The sequence below is a fragment of the Pleuronectes platessa genome, chromosome 1 (assembly GCF_947347685.1).
Source record: "Pleuronectes platessa chromosome 1, fPlePla1.1, whole genome shotgun sequence".
NCBI classification, from domain to species: domain Eukaryota; kingdom Metazoa; phylum Chordata; class Actinopteri; order Pleuronectiformes; family Pleuronectidae; genus Pleuronectes; species Pleuronectes platessa.
The window spans coordinates 2427129-2442692 of NC_070626.1; the positions used below are offsets into that span (position 1 = coordinate 2427129).

The 15564-nt window shown below is 40.1% G+C and overlaps 1 protein-coding gene across 3 annotated transcripts; it reads left to right on the forward strand.

Annotated features, from left to right (window-relative positions):
* The first annotated feature begins 276 nt into the window (after positions 1-276).
* On the forward strand, positions 277-15266 carry txlng (taxilin gamma). Of its 3 annotated transcripts, XM_053422252.1 has the most exons (12): positions 277-363; positions 1857-1965; positions 6088-6235; positions 7141-7232; positions 8905-9075; positions 9354-9548; positions 9915-10034; positions 11694-11768; positions 12190-12282; positions 12368-12463; positions 13282-13675; positions 15123-15266. In XM_053422252.1, the coding sequence occupies exons 2-11, from the start codon at positions 1873-1875 to the stop codon at positions 13657-13659; spliced, it is 1461 nt and encodes a 486-aa protein (XP_053278227.1). In that variant the 5' UTR covers positions 277-363; positions 1857-1872; the 3' UTR covers positions 13660-13675; positions 15123-15266. The 3 variants fall into 3 exon arrangements, with proteins under 3 accessions (XP_053278227.1, XP_053278248.1, XP_053278237.1); XM_053422262.1 differs by lacking the exon at positions 15123-15266 and having other exon boundaries at positions 309-404; positions 13282-14586; XM_053422273.1 differs by lacking the exons at positions 1857-1965; positions 15123-15266 and having other exon boundaries at positions 291-363; positions 13282-14586.
* Positions 15267-15564: the final 298 nt, after the last annotated feature.

Here is a 15564-nt window from a genome sequence, read left to right on the forward strand (position 1 = left end):
TGTGACATTTAATGCAAATAAATGTAGTGACAAGTTTAACTTGTAAAGTAACCAGGAGCTATATTACATCTGTCTGATGATCAAAGTAGAGTATAAGCTAAGTATAAGAAGCACAAGAGGATACCACTCATGTAAAATATAAGTACCTCATATACTTTGATTTACAGTAGTATGCTGTTCCAGAAGATGACAACAAACGTTTCTGTACTAGCCTTTTATAAACAATTGAATAAGAATGTTCACTTCTGGACACCGTTCACACGCACACGTATATATTTAATTTTGAAAAGGTTCAACCGGACGTTAGACCTTATTTGCTAGCTTGTTAACTGTCTCCTGGTTCTATCCAGAGTGAAAATACAGGTAAACGCTCTGCCTGCTTCATCAGCACATTTCATTCACTGGTATTGTACCGTACTGATTTGATCTACTCACTAACTCTCTGTTTAGCCTTTTGTTTACTCTTGCCTATTTCTCAAGTTTACTTCTAGTGTTAGCCAATGGGGCTAGCCATAAGCTAGTTTAGCACATAGCACAGGATTAGCCCTGCTAACAATAGCAAATTACTTCTACGGCTAATAACTGTGGGTTTAGCAGCCGCGCGCTTTGATATCCACCATGTGTCTGAATAGATACACCGACACTGTAAATGGTTACGTTCCTTTGTTTAAACGGACAAAAAGTGAAGTGCGTGCTGTGCGTTTAGCTCTGGAGCTAACATGACCTGAGCCGAAGGAACGTCATACCAGACTCCATTTACAGCTTCAAACGGTTGCGGTTACTTTGTTCATCTGCAAAGCCACTTTACAGTTATCATTTGAGTAAATACACTTTTAACAGTATGAGAAGACACTCTTGAATTCGGCTCAAGTATTAAACTTGAGTTTAAGTGAATTTCCCCACTTTGTGAAGTTGTATAAACGCAGCCAGCGGTTGTAGTACCAGGGCTTATAAACGCTCGACGTTAAGTAACATGGCACGTTGTGTGTTTGTGCCCAGTGGGACACATTTCATGGGAGAGCTGCTGCTTTTGCTCTGAAGGAGACAGAGTGAGTGAAACGAGGGAACAACACGTAGTAATGCAGCGAACTACATGTCCTGCGTGTTCCTCTGCATCAGGTGGGGCAGTAAGCTCTGACGGGGACTGACGCGGTTTGCTCCAATGTAACACGACTAATCTGCTCAGAATCCATTACAATAACATGCTAGTACTCTTGACTGCAACTTTGGCCCAACAGTCATGCTATTGTTTAGTAGGCGGTTGTCATTCAGCATCGATACAAACAGTGCTCCTTTAGGTTAGCTTTACTCTGATTAGCCTACAAGATTAGTTAATTGTCACTAACTGTTGTTGGTTACCTGTCATGTGTGGCATTCCACTAACTGAACGGCATGTAGCTTAGCGTTCTTCAACCTGTTGTCATTGCACATCAATGCTGGTGTGAGGCTAACGGTAGCCTGTTATTGTAGAGAGGGAAGTAAATTGTTTGTAGGCCCCAGACAAATGAAAGGATGAGGTAGGTGGGATCGTCTTTATTTTTGACTGGTTACGCGCATTGTGTTACTATATTCAGAGAGTCCCTCACATAGTTGCAGTGTGTGTGAATGTACCCATGAGCAGACTTGCTCTGTGCTGCGTTGACATGTTTCACTCTGGCGGCATGTTCAGGCCAGGCTGCTCCTGCAGCTCTCCACACACGTGGTGGTGGTGGACTCTTGCTGTCTGCTGTTGAATTTGCCTTCCTCTTATCCAGACAGTATTCAGCAAACACTGCTCATTACTGGATGTAAGTGGATGATCAGGCTGTCATCTCATGGAGATTTTCTACAAATTCTGTTTTTCTGTGAATGTGTAGATTGTGATCAGGACAAATGGAGACAACAGCAGTGTGTGACATTGATGTGGCGACCAGGAGAATAGCGGGAGGCAGTGATTCTCCTATCGACCTGGACAGCTCTTGTCAGGTAAACACTCAACATGCATTGTTATGTGTGATGTATTGTTATGTTTTGTTATTTGTCCTGCTACTACTGTGCTACTGTCAGTCTTCCTGTTTTTAATGTCTTTCAAATAGCAAGAGTAGCAGGATTACAAAAATGTTTTTGTGCCAAAAACAAAGTGACACTTTGTCACAAAAATGCTTTTGGCTAAACCACAACATCAGGACCAGCACGACAAACATAATTGTCCATGTCGGCCTCACTGAAGCCGTTTTCAGACAGGACCTCTGGAGGAATGTAGTGGGAGATTCTCTGCTCAGCTTCGTTCACAACAGCACCGGTGTCTACGGACCTTACAGTATACTGGGGGACCAGGTGGATAAAGTCCACAGAAGCTTCAGAGGCTCTCACTTGGACATTTTAGTTCACACCTACAGCCTCTGCAGAGAAAAGTTCAGTGCATGTCTGAAAGCAGCTTGGGAGTCTGTAAAGGATACTTCCGTGGTCGGGTGTTTTTTGTTGGACTTTTTTCACCGGCTGTTGCTCCGTCAAAATAATTTTATATCAGCAGTCAGTGTTATGCTATTAAGGAGTGCAACTTCTTTCTGTTTGACACAGTGAATGTGTGAGCTCTCATGACAGGTGTTTGCTGAGTTCTGCCTGCCTGGTGACAACTAGATTCCTGTCGCCTTAACAGCCAAAGCTGGCAAAATTAGGTTTAAATCAAGAACTGTCCGATCAAAAAATACCAGACTTGAGACTAGAGGTGGGCGACACATATACTCAATATATCGCGGCTTGTTCCATGTGAGATGTACAAAAGGACTTTATCGCGACCATCAAGTACAAATGGTCACGTGAATGCTTTAAGCCTTCAGCATAAAATTCAATTTGGAGTTTCGCTTCTCTCGCTCTCTTCTCATGACCCTCTCACAGCAGACAGCTCACTCCCCCGCCCATCCAGAAAACTCTCCTGCTTGGATGTACAGTGCCTTGCATAAGTATTCACCCCCCTTGGACTTTTTCCCATTATGTACTGTCACTAACTGGAATTCAAATAGACTTAAATAAACTTTTTCCCGTTTGATCAACAAATCATGCATAGTACTTTGGAGGTGCAAAATAAATTTTATTGTGACACAAACAATAATGAGAACAAAAAAGTTGACATCTGTTGGGTGCATAAGTATTCACCCCCCTGTGTCAATACTTGGTAGAACCCCCTTTCGCTGCAATTACAGCTGCAAGTCTTTTGGGGTATGTCTCTACCAGCTTTGCACATCTAGAGATGGAAAGGTTTGTCCATTCTTCTTGGCAAAAAAGATGAAGCTCAGTCAGATTGGATGGAGACCGTCTGTGAACCGCAATCTTCAAGTCTTGCCATAGATTCTCTATTGGATTGAGGTCTGGGCTTTGACTGGGCCATTTTAAGACATTAACATTCTTTAATCCAAACCATTCCTTTGTAGCTCTGGCTGTATGTTTAGGGTCATTGTCCTGCTGGAAGATGAACCTCCGCCCAGTCTCAAGTCTTTTGCAGACTGCATCAGATTTTCTTCAAGGATTTCCCTGTATTTGGCTCCATCCATCTTTCCCTCTATTCTGACCAGTTTCCCTGTACCTGCTGAAGAGAAGCATCCCCACAGCATGATGCTACCACCACCATGTTTCACTGTTGGGATGGTGTGCTCAGGGTGATGGGCAGTGTTGGGTTTGCGCCACACATAGCGTTTTGCATCGAGGCCAAAAAGTTCCATTTTGGTCTCATCTGACCAGAGCACCTTCTTCCACATGTTTGCTGTGTCTCCCACATGGCTTCTGGCAAACTCCAAACGGGATTTTTTTATGGATCCCTTTCAACAATGGCTTTCTTCTTGCCACTCTTCCATAAAGGCCAGATTGGTGGAGTAGACGACTAATAGTTGTCCTGTGGACAGATTCTCCCACCTCAGCTGTGGATCTCTGCAACTCCTCCAGAGTAACCATGGGCCTCCTGGTTGCTTCTGATTAATTTTCTCCTTGTCCGACTCTTCAGTTTGGGTGGACGGCCTCCTCTTGGTAGGTTTGCGGTTGTGCCATATTCTTTCCATTTTCTTATGATGGATTTTATGGTGCTCAGAGAGATGTTCAAAGCTCTGGATATTTTTTTATAACCTAACCCTTCTTCATATTTCTCCACAACTTTATCCCTGACCTGTTTGGTGAGCTCCTTGGTCTTCATGATGCTGTTTGTTCAGTAATGATCTCCAACAAACTCTGAGTCCGTCACAGAACAGGTGTATTTATACTGAGATTAAATTGCAGACAGGTGGACCCTATTTACTAATTACGTGACTTGCAAATGTGACTTGTGAATGCAATTTGTCGCACCAGATCTTTGTTAGGGGTTTCACAGTAAAGGGGGTGAATACATATGCACTCGACACTTTTCAGATTTTTATTTGTAAATAATTGTGAAATCCATGTAATATTTCCCCCCACTTCCAAATGATGCACTATTTTGTGTTGGTCCATTACATAAACTCACGATGAAATAAATTTTAATCTGTGGTTATACCATGACAAAATGTTGAAAAGTCCAAAGGGGGTGAATACTTATGCAAGGCACTGTATATTTTTTGTATCAGGAGAAGAGGGAAGAGAACTTGGAGAGAGCGAAAGAAAGCGAAGAGCCCCAGCGAGTTGATGAGAGCTAAGAGACGGTTATTGACAGTAGTTCATATTCTTTGTGAACCGAAGGCATCAGTTTACAAATAATGAACGTGACTGACGTTGTGTATGTGCTCGGAGTGAGTTGGAGTTAATACACACACACAGACACAGACACAGACACACAGACACAGGTCCCAGGACTCCTCCCTCACAGCAACACAGTGAGATGAGAGGAGGGTTAACATGATGCAGGTAAAAGGAAAATAGAGATTTTCCTCCTCCACCTAAAGTTGTGTGAAGTTTTCTGATGTACTTCACAAAAAATCTAAATGAACACTCAGGATTGAGTCAGAATTTTTGTTGTGTTAACAATGGAATAATAATTCATCCATATTTGCTTAATATATTTGGCAATTTTATCCTCAAGTGTGTGTAAACTACAGGCTATGAACTTTTTTCCATATCGTACATTGCTGAAATCGAGTATATTTTATAGATAGATAGATTACTTTATTCATCCCCGAAGGCAAATTAAATCGTCATAGCAGCCGGTATATACTTGAATACAATACAATACAATAAAATAAAAATAAAATATTGAGGTAGAAAGAATAAAAAACAGAAACACAAGATAAATAGGTAGATAAGGTGCAGTGGCAAGATGATGGTAATAGTACTGATGATATGATGGTAATGTTATTGTTAGACAGTGATATTATATGATATGATATATAGTAGAGGTATAAATATAAGTATTTGACTATACAATAAATAATATAATATACTATGAGTGTAAGAATATGTAGACAGAGTGTGCAAATTCTTACACTCATAGTTCATTCTGCGCGTCCGTTTCCGTCACAATTGTCGTCAAGGGGGGGCGGGGCACTCAAAACGGGTCAATCTGAGGAGGGCTGTTTTAGACGGGGTAAAAAGGGTGATGTTTTAAATGACCCTTTTGGTATTTTGACCAAAATATTTTACAGACATTTCATTAAGACCCCAAGGAACCATATCAACTGTGGTAAAATGGGCATGTGTCTCCTTTAAAATCGTGAAGATATGACTAAGTTAAATAAACAAACAGTTCCTGGCTACGGACGTAGAGATCACGGACCGCTACATGTTTGGATTGGGTAAACGTTTTTTTTTTTTAAAACAATTTTAGCAGCTCTGTCAGTAGTTTACTGCTCCTCTCTGTGTCCCTATCATTTGCGAATGAATGAATGAAAATTAATCATTGACAAAAAACATGTCAATGATCTGACTATCTTTTATTTATCATCAGCCCTAATACAAATGTCATGTGTGGATAAAGATATCAGGGAAATAAACATCTTAGTGCTCTGCTTTCGTAGCATGATGGCATCACCTCACAGACAGATGGAGCCAGCCGGCCTTGCGTGAAAATCAACCTGTTCGAAGCCTTAGACCTGTTGGGAAAACTTTGGGTGGGTAAGAACTCATACCTGCTGTGTATGTGTGTGTTAACAGGAAGTGGTTGCAGCGTTTGATTTGGGCTTGTGCTGCGCTGAGGAGGAGAGAGGGGAAACTCCAGGCAGAGAGGATAGTCCCAGTGATCTTGGGGAGGCAGAGCTTGATCCTGGAGGAGACCCCAAGAGTGGAGAAGACAAGGCCTTTGGTACAAACAATCTTGTCATTACATACTGTATGTGTGATGTCACATTTGTTCTTATGTCTTTGTTAACACCCGAGTTACATCCCTGTTAAATTTATTGTAAATGTAATATGTATGTGTCATTGCCCGAACAGACCAAGCCCCCAGTGTAACATACACTGTATGTGAAAAGAGTTGCACAGGAGAGATGGGTCCAGTTATACTGGATTGGGCGGGTCTCTAGGGCTTTCTGATTCTTGCTGAAAAACACATTCTATGTACTTACTGTGTACATCAACAGTTTTAGTTTCCCTAGAAAATAATTAAAACATCATTCCAAAATATTTTGTGTACATTCAAGTTAAACATTTCTTTCTTCATTCATACAACTCGTATCATACCAATATAACATTACTAAAACAGTAGTTGTCTGATATCCTCAGTCTTTTTTCTATCTGAGTAATAAATATGTGACCAGAATCTGCCTTTGGTTCAGGATAATGCTCTGGATCTTTTTATGAAGGTTGTCCAAATTACTTATCTGTCCCAGTCCTTTTTTTATTGCTGTTTCCACTGACATCACATTACTTTTAACAGAGCTTGTATTGACATGAAATTATAAAAGTTAACTCATCAATTTAAACTGATTATAATAATTTAGCTCCATATTAGCTTTGCAAGGTTTTGTCGAAGGTGGAGCAATTCAACAGAATTATTTAAAAAAAAATTGCAATCTTTCTCACACCATTGTGTGAGCTTTGATATCATACTTTTTTTGGTGTCGCAATAACATCTGAGTCAGACAGGCATATTGGTTTACCTGTCACCACTTTAGTCTCAGGTTGTAGGTTCTTAGGTGGTTATCTTCTCATCGGAAATCTACTTGAAAGAATTCTCCTGAATGTTTTCTGTTATGCTTTATATTCCAGGGAAGGAGGTCGCTCTGTTGATGCAGGCTCTGAATTCTCTGGCCACTCCTGAAGAGAAACTGGCTGCTTTGTGCAAGAAATATGCCGACCTGGTGAGCATCTGATTTTAAAACAAATTACTTTCTATTCAGTTCTGCTTCAGAAGTAGTCCCTGCGCTATGGAGGGTTCTAAGGGCCAAAACTAAATATATATATATATATATATTTAGTTATGTATTTATTTATACATTTATAAATGTATTTATTAATTTACTGATTAATAAATTAACTTGCCGGACAGAACAAAATATAACTGTCAACTTTAGCCATTGCAAGTTTATTTTGTTCCTTCCAGCAAGTTACACTATGGATAAATAAAAGTTTGAATAAATAAAAATGTAAAGAAAAGTATAAATAAATAAAAACATTAATCAAGACATCTATAAATGTATAAAAATCATACATTTAGGCATTTCATAAAATAATTATGTATTTATATAATTATTTATGAATTTAGTTTTGGCCCTTAAAACCCTCCTTACAGTAGATACTTGCACACCTGAAAACACATCATATGACTTCTCATTTGCAAATGTTGGAAAACACGAAGCTGATCATGTTCTCTGCATTTGGTTGCTTAATTGCTCAAAATACTACAAACGAAGAACAGACATTCTGAAAAGTGCTGGGATTTACTTTTCTTGGACCAATGGCAAAGGTTGATTGATATTTGGATTTCCAACACTTAACATCTGCCACTGGTAGTCCAGGCCGATGCTGTTTTGTTTGAACTATGAGGGTGATCAGTCAGGGAAGCATATGTTGTGACTGATAAGCTTAAACACAACTCTGTAGATTTATAAAGGTTTTTACCTCATCTAGTGAAAACACAAAGTAAACTTAGTCCGGATATCTACTTTTTCATCCAGTTTCATTAAGATTTGTTCTGCGACATTGTAAGAATATCATGCTTTAATTGCTGCCCCCTTTTTCAAGTGCAAATGCAACATGCACAATCTAAAAATGGTGATCTCCCAAATCAATGTTGCATGTTTGTATTAAATTCAAGAAAGTATAAAAAAAAATGACCATATTTCTAGGGGTGGGCATAAATTATCGACGATCGATTAATTGGTCATTAAGAATTTCGTCAATGACATTATTTTTTCATCGATAAAACTATTGCATGTTTGCTATGTGGCAGGAGGTCGGAATATCAGAGTTTCCCTGAACGCAGCACAGCCAAGATGTTAAGGCAAATGTATGCTTCTCCGAGTCCGTTACGGACGGACAGATCGGACGGACACTTTTTGATTTATAGTTCTCCGATGCTGAAAAAAATTGGGCGCCAGAACAGTAGGGGGCGCAACGGAAGACGAGATTAGAGAAGCCTACCTCATGAGTTCCCAGAAGAAGTACACGTTCATTATTTACCTGCTCCCGGCTTTTCACACACACAGTCTACCATGGCAACTCAATAAAATAAAGTGACACCCAGCGGGTCATAATGCTTATGTTATCGTTTCTTAGCGCAGGTGTTCCCCGGTCTTGTTTCCGAACTGCATTGCTAATTGAACAGCTTGAAGCTACAAGGAGGCAGCTAGCTCTATTTTCACTGCATTTTAATATCGCCTATAAATAGTGAATTTTAATATAAAAATATTAATGATTAATCGAAAATCGATCGTTAATTCTCCCGACGATAGATTAAGACAATTTAAATCGAATGCCCATCCCTACATATTTCTCCATGATGTGAATCTTTCATTTTCTCTGTGTGTTCAGCTTGAGGAGAGCCGCTGCATGCAGAAGCGACTGAAAGCCGTGCAGAAGAAGCAGTCTCAGATTGTGAAGGAGAAGATCCACCTGCAAGGGGAGCATAGCAAGGCCATCCTGGCCCGCAGCAAGCTGGAGAGCTTGTGCAGGGAGCTGCAAAGACACAACAAAACTCTGAAGGTACAACCCTAACCCACTGCAGCCACACTCATCTGTGTCACTATTATCTTTTTATCTTGTCTCGACAAACAGCGAACACATTATTGCTAAAGCATCAGGAAGATGAACACACAAAGGATACTATTTTAATTATTGGCACCATCAACTTTCTCTCTCTTGGTCAAATTAGCCCTCAGATTGTAATAATTATTTTCAAATGTACCTCTGTGTCTCACTCTTCTCTTTTCTCCTCTCATCTCCTTGATATCCCCTCAATGTCCGCACCTGTCACCTGATAGGATGAGAATGCTCAGCGGTCCAGGGAGTACGAGGAGCAGCGGAAGGAGGCCATGCTACACTTCCAGATGACCTTGAGTGACATTGAGGTGCAGATGGAGCAGCACAGCTCCCACAACACCAAGCTGAGGCAGGAGAACATGGAGCTGGCAGAGAAGCTGAAAAAGCTCATCGAGCAGTATGAGCTCAGAGAGGAGGTAAGATGTCACAAAAGTACTTTTCCTTACACTGTTGCACAACTGTAGTCTGTTGTGTCTATGGCATAAAGTACAAACCTGGGCAGTCATACTTCATCATGTCAGGTATCAACAATTGTCTCATTTTGGTATTGATAACTGACATATGGGCAGTGTATCACTGCTGTGATAGAAAACTAACTTAACTGGTAGGTTAAAGTGGTCAGGTGAGAATGTAGATTTAAATCAACTGATAGAGAATATTTTCTACCAGTTGAACAGTCACTGTTCATTAAAACGTCCAGCAGTTTAAAAACACTCAGGATAATGATTATTTTATCGCAAGTTGTACAGTCTGTTAGAGATGTGATTGTGTCCGCCTTGCAGCATATAGACAAGGTGTTCAAGCACAAGGAGCTGCAGCAGCAGCTGATGGACGCCAAGCTTCAGACAATCACAGAGATGATGAAAGAAGTGGAAGAGAAGCAGCAGAGAGAGAGGGACTTTGTGAGTACTGTGTTCATTATATCAGCTGTGTAAGCACAATACATTAATTGTAGTAGTCCTTAAAAAATCTATGAAATTAAGATCTTAAATTGACCATAAATTGGCTGCAAAGTTTAAAGGCCGGCGCATGCTTCTGCAGCTGCGTCTGTGGCTTTACACGCAGCTGTGTCGAAGGACTCGTTTTAATTTATGCTTCTCTAAGCGGTTGCGCGTGTTCGAACGCAATTCACCTCCAGAACACTAGGCGGAAACTAGTTATGGGGCATGAAACCGGAAGGGCGACTCCGGAAAGGATGTAGTTAGCAGACCAATCACAGCCTTGCGGTCTGCGTGAGACTCTGCCAGTTTTATGTTTCTAATCACAGAACCCAGATGGGAGTTAATTTCTAATATACAAACAGACCAATAATAGCCTAATAACAATTGTATCAATAACAACAATGATAATTGTAAATGAACAGGATACTAACTACAAAAATTATGTATGTGTGTATATATATGTATATATATATATATGTATGTATGTATGTATGTATGTATGTATGTAATGTAAAAGTAAATTTATTTTTCAAAGAATGCTTTTTCTGGGCACTCTGTCAGGAAGTGTTACTATAATGGCACCTTGTCTTCAAATTTGACTAGAAAAAGCAAAAGACTTAAAACTCAAAATCAGTAACCCACTGAGGCACCCAAGAAGTACACTTTGCGCAGGGAAATAACTCCATTGTCCAGGACAAACAAAAGAAGAGGCAATGGCCTCTCTTGCCCTGTTGAAAAAAACCATGACCCCTTCCTGGTGCCTGGATGCCTATGCCCACCTAACCATATAATTGATTTCACCTTGTGCTAAGTACCTTTTTATTAAAAAAAGATAAGCATGAACTAACTATAAATAACCAAAACAATATGACTCTTTTCCGCTTATTCTAAAGGCATAATCTAACCATTTATGTAATAATAAACTGAAAAAAAAATGTTTCACTATTAAACTCTAAAGCCAACCGTAAACAGCTCCAACAGCTACCCTGACTACATTTTATTATTATGATATTGTATGAAGATTATTAATAAGTTTTAAGAAATTCTCTTCTATAAAAGAAAAGGTTGACATTTTTGGGGTCTTAAATATAATTTATTGAGGCAGTGGTTCTCAAACTTTTTCTGTCATGCCCCCACTTTGGGTCTACTTTGGATTTTTCATGCCCCACCCTCTCCCCAGCCCCAACAAAATGGGCCAAGTTTAACATGTGTTTTTACATAACATACACATGAACATTAAATCCACATTACTTTCAGGAATTTCTGATGTGCAAATAATTTTCTGTGACCTTTTTTGCTTTTTTCAAAGAATAGTGCCATAACTTTGCTTAAATTCAACTTAATTGAAGTAATTTTGGGGACATTTATCACTACATTCCTCCATCAGTCTGTACTTTTTCAATAATAGAGAAAACATTTATTCAATTATAATCACTCTGTTACAAAGATGATAAAGCTCAACCAATAAGAACACCAGTGGGGCGCGCCACACAGTTTGAGAATCACTGTCTTAAAGGGTCTTTAAAAAAAGCATTAAATTTGGCTTAAAAAATTGTGCAAGAACATTTTCAAAGTGTGCAGCCTGTGAGAGCATTAGAACTGACTGCTGTTATGCTTCAGCTGCTGAAAGATGCCACTGAGTCCAGACGCAAGTGTGAGCTAATGAAGGAGCAGGAAACACAACTCAAACAACAGGTAAGCACAAGCACAAGCGCGCGCGCGCACACACACACACACACACTCAGGGGGCGGCTGTGGCTGAGGGGTAGACTGGTCGTCCTCCACATGAATGAGTGTGGGAATGTAAAACTGTACTGTAAAGTGCTTTGAGTGGTCATCAAGACTAGAAAAGCACTATATAAATACAAAACCATTTACACACACACACACACACACACACACACACACACACACACTCAGGATCAGGAACACATTCAATGCAACAAGACTGTTTTCCTCTGGGAACATAAATGCTTGGTGTCCATGGTCTACTCTAATGACATTGATCCAGGCTACGTTTACAAACCAACAAAATGCTGTCGGGAAGATGCCTACCACCACTTGTGTTCACCTTTGTGCACATCAGTTCTCACAGCTCCAGTCTTGTCCCTCTTAGCTCTCCTTGTACATGGACAAGTTCGAGGAGTTTCAGAGTACTCTGGCTAAAAGCAATGAGGTCTTCACCACTTTTAGACAAGAGATGGAAAAGGTAAGAATCGATAACTTGTCAATGACAATCTGACTTCCTGTTGTTTGCCTTCATCCGTCATGAGTAACTGTGTTTTAACCTCCAGATGACAAAGAAGATCAAGAAGTTGGAGAAAGAGACAACACAGTGGAAGAACAAATGGGAGAGTAACAACCAGGCCCTGCTGCAGATGGCTGAGGAGGTGACTTTTAAACACAGTCTTTGTCTTTCTGAGGGTGAATGTCAAGCGGTATATCAGTCTCCGTGTGTGGATGTTAAATACTGATCTGAAATCAAGGAATACTTAGTCAAGCTTAGCACAAAGACTGGAATGAAACAGCCAGCATTCCTCCCTCGGACTTCTCATCTAACAGGGCTTTACCAAATAGCTGCCGTTTTCAGTGTTTAGTAGATTTTACCAGGCTAAACTAAGAGGGTAAATATGCTCAGTATTACCTGTAAAGTAGCTTAAATCGAATACAATTGAAGTAACTAGGATCAATATTTCAAACGTACAGTTGTCATTTTTCTGTGGACTATCCCTTTAATCCTCCAGGGAGAATGTTTTCTTTTTTTTTTGCAGAGATATGTCAGTGAATCAATGGACTCATGGCCTGTAGTTTATGCACACCTGAGGGTAAAATAAAAAAATAACGTAAGCAAATTAGGATGAATTAATATTCCATTGTTAACTAAAAGGGAGTTCTGTTTAATTTAATAAACTTTTATGTCCTTTCATTTGAAACAATTTGATAGGATAATTGTTAGGTCAAGGTAAACTTTTTTTTATCCCAGATGGGCAATTTGCGTTACAGCCAGCAGAGAATAAAAGAAAGTAATAATTCCATACATAAAAGGCTGCAAAGTTTTGCTCACTAGTCCACTTATTTTTTCCAGAGCTCCATAGCCAAGATATATGGTTGAAAGTTCTGACTTAACAATTTGTCATTCAATACTTTCCTCCAAACTTCCCTGTCCAGTGTGAGAAAAATGACGCTATTGAAACACTGTTTGTTGTAGAAAACTCTGCGCGATGGCCACTTCAAGGCCCTGCAGGGGAAGCTGGAGCTGCTGGAGAGGCTGTGCAGAGCGCTGCAGAAGGAGAGGAACGACCTGAACAATCGGCTCAGCCTCCTGCAGGAGCAGGGAGACGAAGGGACCACAGCAGCTCCTGAAGACCAGCGACAGGAGCCTTTAGCAGAGGAGCAGCAGCAGCAGCAGGAGGAGGAGGAGGAGGAAGGGGATGGGCAGGAAAAGGATGGGGAAGTGGGCTCAACACAGGAGACAGAGGGCATTCACCAAGCCCCCAGACGACCTGGACTTGACTCCTCTCCGGCTGCTACTGACAAAACCACTACTGCTACAATAAGCAGCCCTCCTACAGACACACAGGACTGAGCCAACCTACATGTGTGTGAGTATAGAGGAAAAGGTTTTGATACTAGGGTTCCACATGCCTCCAGCCTAGTTCAAGAACTAGCCAGACAAACCATCTTCAATGGAGATATAGATTTCCTCTGTTTTTTAAGTCTACACTTGCCTCTGCAGGTTTCTACACAGAAACTGAGCCTATATCTTTTTGTGTAATCGTTTAAGAAGGATAAAGTGACTTAATCAAAGATTCTATTCTAAGAGCTAGCCCACGTTTAGGTTGGTTGTAATAATTGGCTTTGTGGCGAGCACTTTGTACTCCATTTTCTACCATAAGTGTATTTTCATAAGAAATTTCAATGCAGTCTAATTGAAGCAGTCCATCTTTAATTTCTTTGGTCAAATGGTCCATCCCTGTGGTGTCGCGTCGCATCTCATCAGAAGTTCTCCAGTGATTCTGTCACAAGTGGGTCCGTCACATGCTTTTGTTTATAGGTTAGTGTGTTAATGAAGCCCACAGTGAGAATGTGATCTGAGGAGGAAGCAGGGATGGCTCGTTTGACATCTTCATTGTTGACCATCTTTTTTTTGTTTGTGTTTAGATAAGTTGGTCTTTTGGAACCAGAAGTATCTTAACAAAATTAATCTGTGAATCCATATAAAAAGGCTACCTTGACCCACCTGTTTGCTAATAACTAGTTAGCATGCTACCCATCACTTTTGCTACAGATTTTCCAATATTTTCTGTTTAGTAATGAGTCTGAAAGCTAAATTCTAAAGTGCACAAGCTGAACAAGCGTCACTATGACCGACCCACCCTGTCATTATACCAGGCTAATGTTGCTTTGCTAACTTCATGGTGATGACTAGAGAGCTCTGCACATATCTCTCAGAAGACAGTTATTTCATTGCACTCAGTTGTTGGTGTGTAACAAATGAAAACAGAAGTGGAAACCCTGGTTCCTTTTTTACCCCCCCCCCCCCCCTTGCAACTGCCGATTACTAAAGGTAAATGACAGTATGTCACCAGAGTCTAAGGATGGTTGATGGGCAGCTGCAGTCATGATTCATTTTTATCATATCAAATTTGATACTTGAGGTGTTATTTCCTAAAGACAACAGTTTGTGGTTTACGCAATATGCGAATAAAGTCATAGAATTACTAAATGTTAGGATCAGATGTGATACATTAGATAACAATACAAAATATATTTTTTGTTTAAGCTAAAACCAAGAAAATTGAGGTCTTCAGTTTTCCTCATTAAAACATCTGTTGCCAAAGGGCTTCATTTTATACTGAGAGCAACAAGTTGAGTAGGTCCTCCTAGATGGCAAGTTCAGAATCTTTGATCTGCAAATGGTAAATATAACATTTTAACAGGTCATTCCAGTTCAAAATGTAACAGCTTTGTTTGAATTTAAATGAGAAGTAATGGCTCAGGTCATTGTATCAACCAGACTCGTTTAAACACATGTTTCCTCACTTACAGAAGCTGCCGAGTGGAGTCCTGATGTGTAGGAAAGGGATCATTGGCCGATCAGATGTTTGTAACATACATGATCTCTGGTTTTCACACTTTATTTTATTTTATTATACTCAGTCTGGGTTAACACTGCCTCATTGCAGCTGCTAACCCTAAAAAACATCATTCCTGATGCACAGCATCTTGTTAAGCCCTAAGAAAAGTTCCAGTTTGTAGAAATGAGTGAATCTGAGAAACTAAAGTGCAATCATTTTTGACTTGTCCTAGAGTAATGTCCTTTCTGAAGTCTGCTTCAGCGTCTGAGTAAGGTCAGCGAGAGTCAGGTTGGGTTGTTTCAAATAGTTTTCCTTCATTATGTACTGAACAGTTGGCCTGTTTAACATGTCAATGAATGAAAGACATTGCCTTGCTGTTCATCAAATTTTCCTTCACATTGTGTGGACATGTC

Bases quoted from the DNA above. Each gene is read 5' to 3' on its own strand.
- txlng (XM_053422252.1), top strand. From the start codon at position 1,873: ATGGAGACAACAGCAGTGTGTGACATTGATGTGGCGACCAGGAGAATA. The intron at 1,966-6,087 runs GTAAACACTCAA...GTGTGTTAACAG, and splicing joins ACCTGGACAGCTCTTGTCAG to GAAGTGGTTGCAGCGTTTGA. The intron at 6,236-7,140 runs GTACAAACAATC...TTTATATTCCAG, and splicing joins TGGAGAAGACAAGGCCTTTG to GGAAGGAGGTCGCTCTGTTG.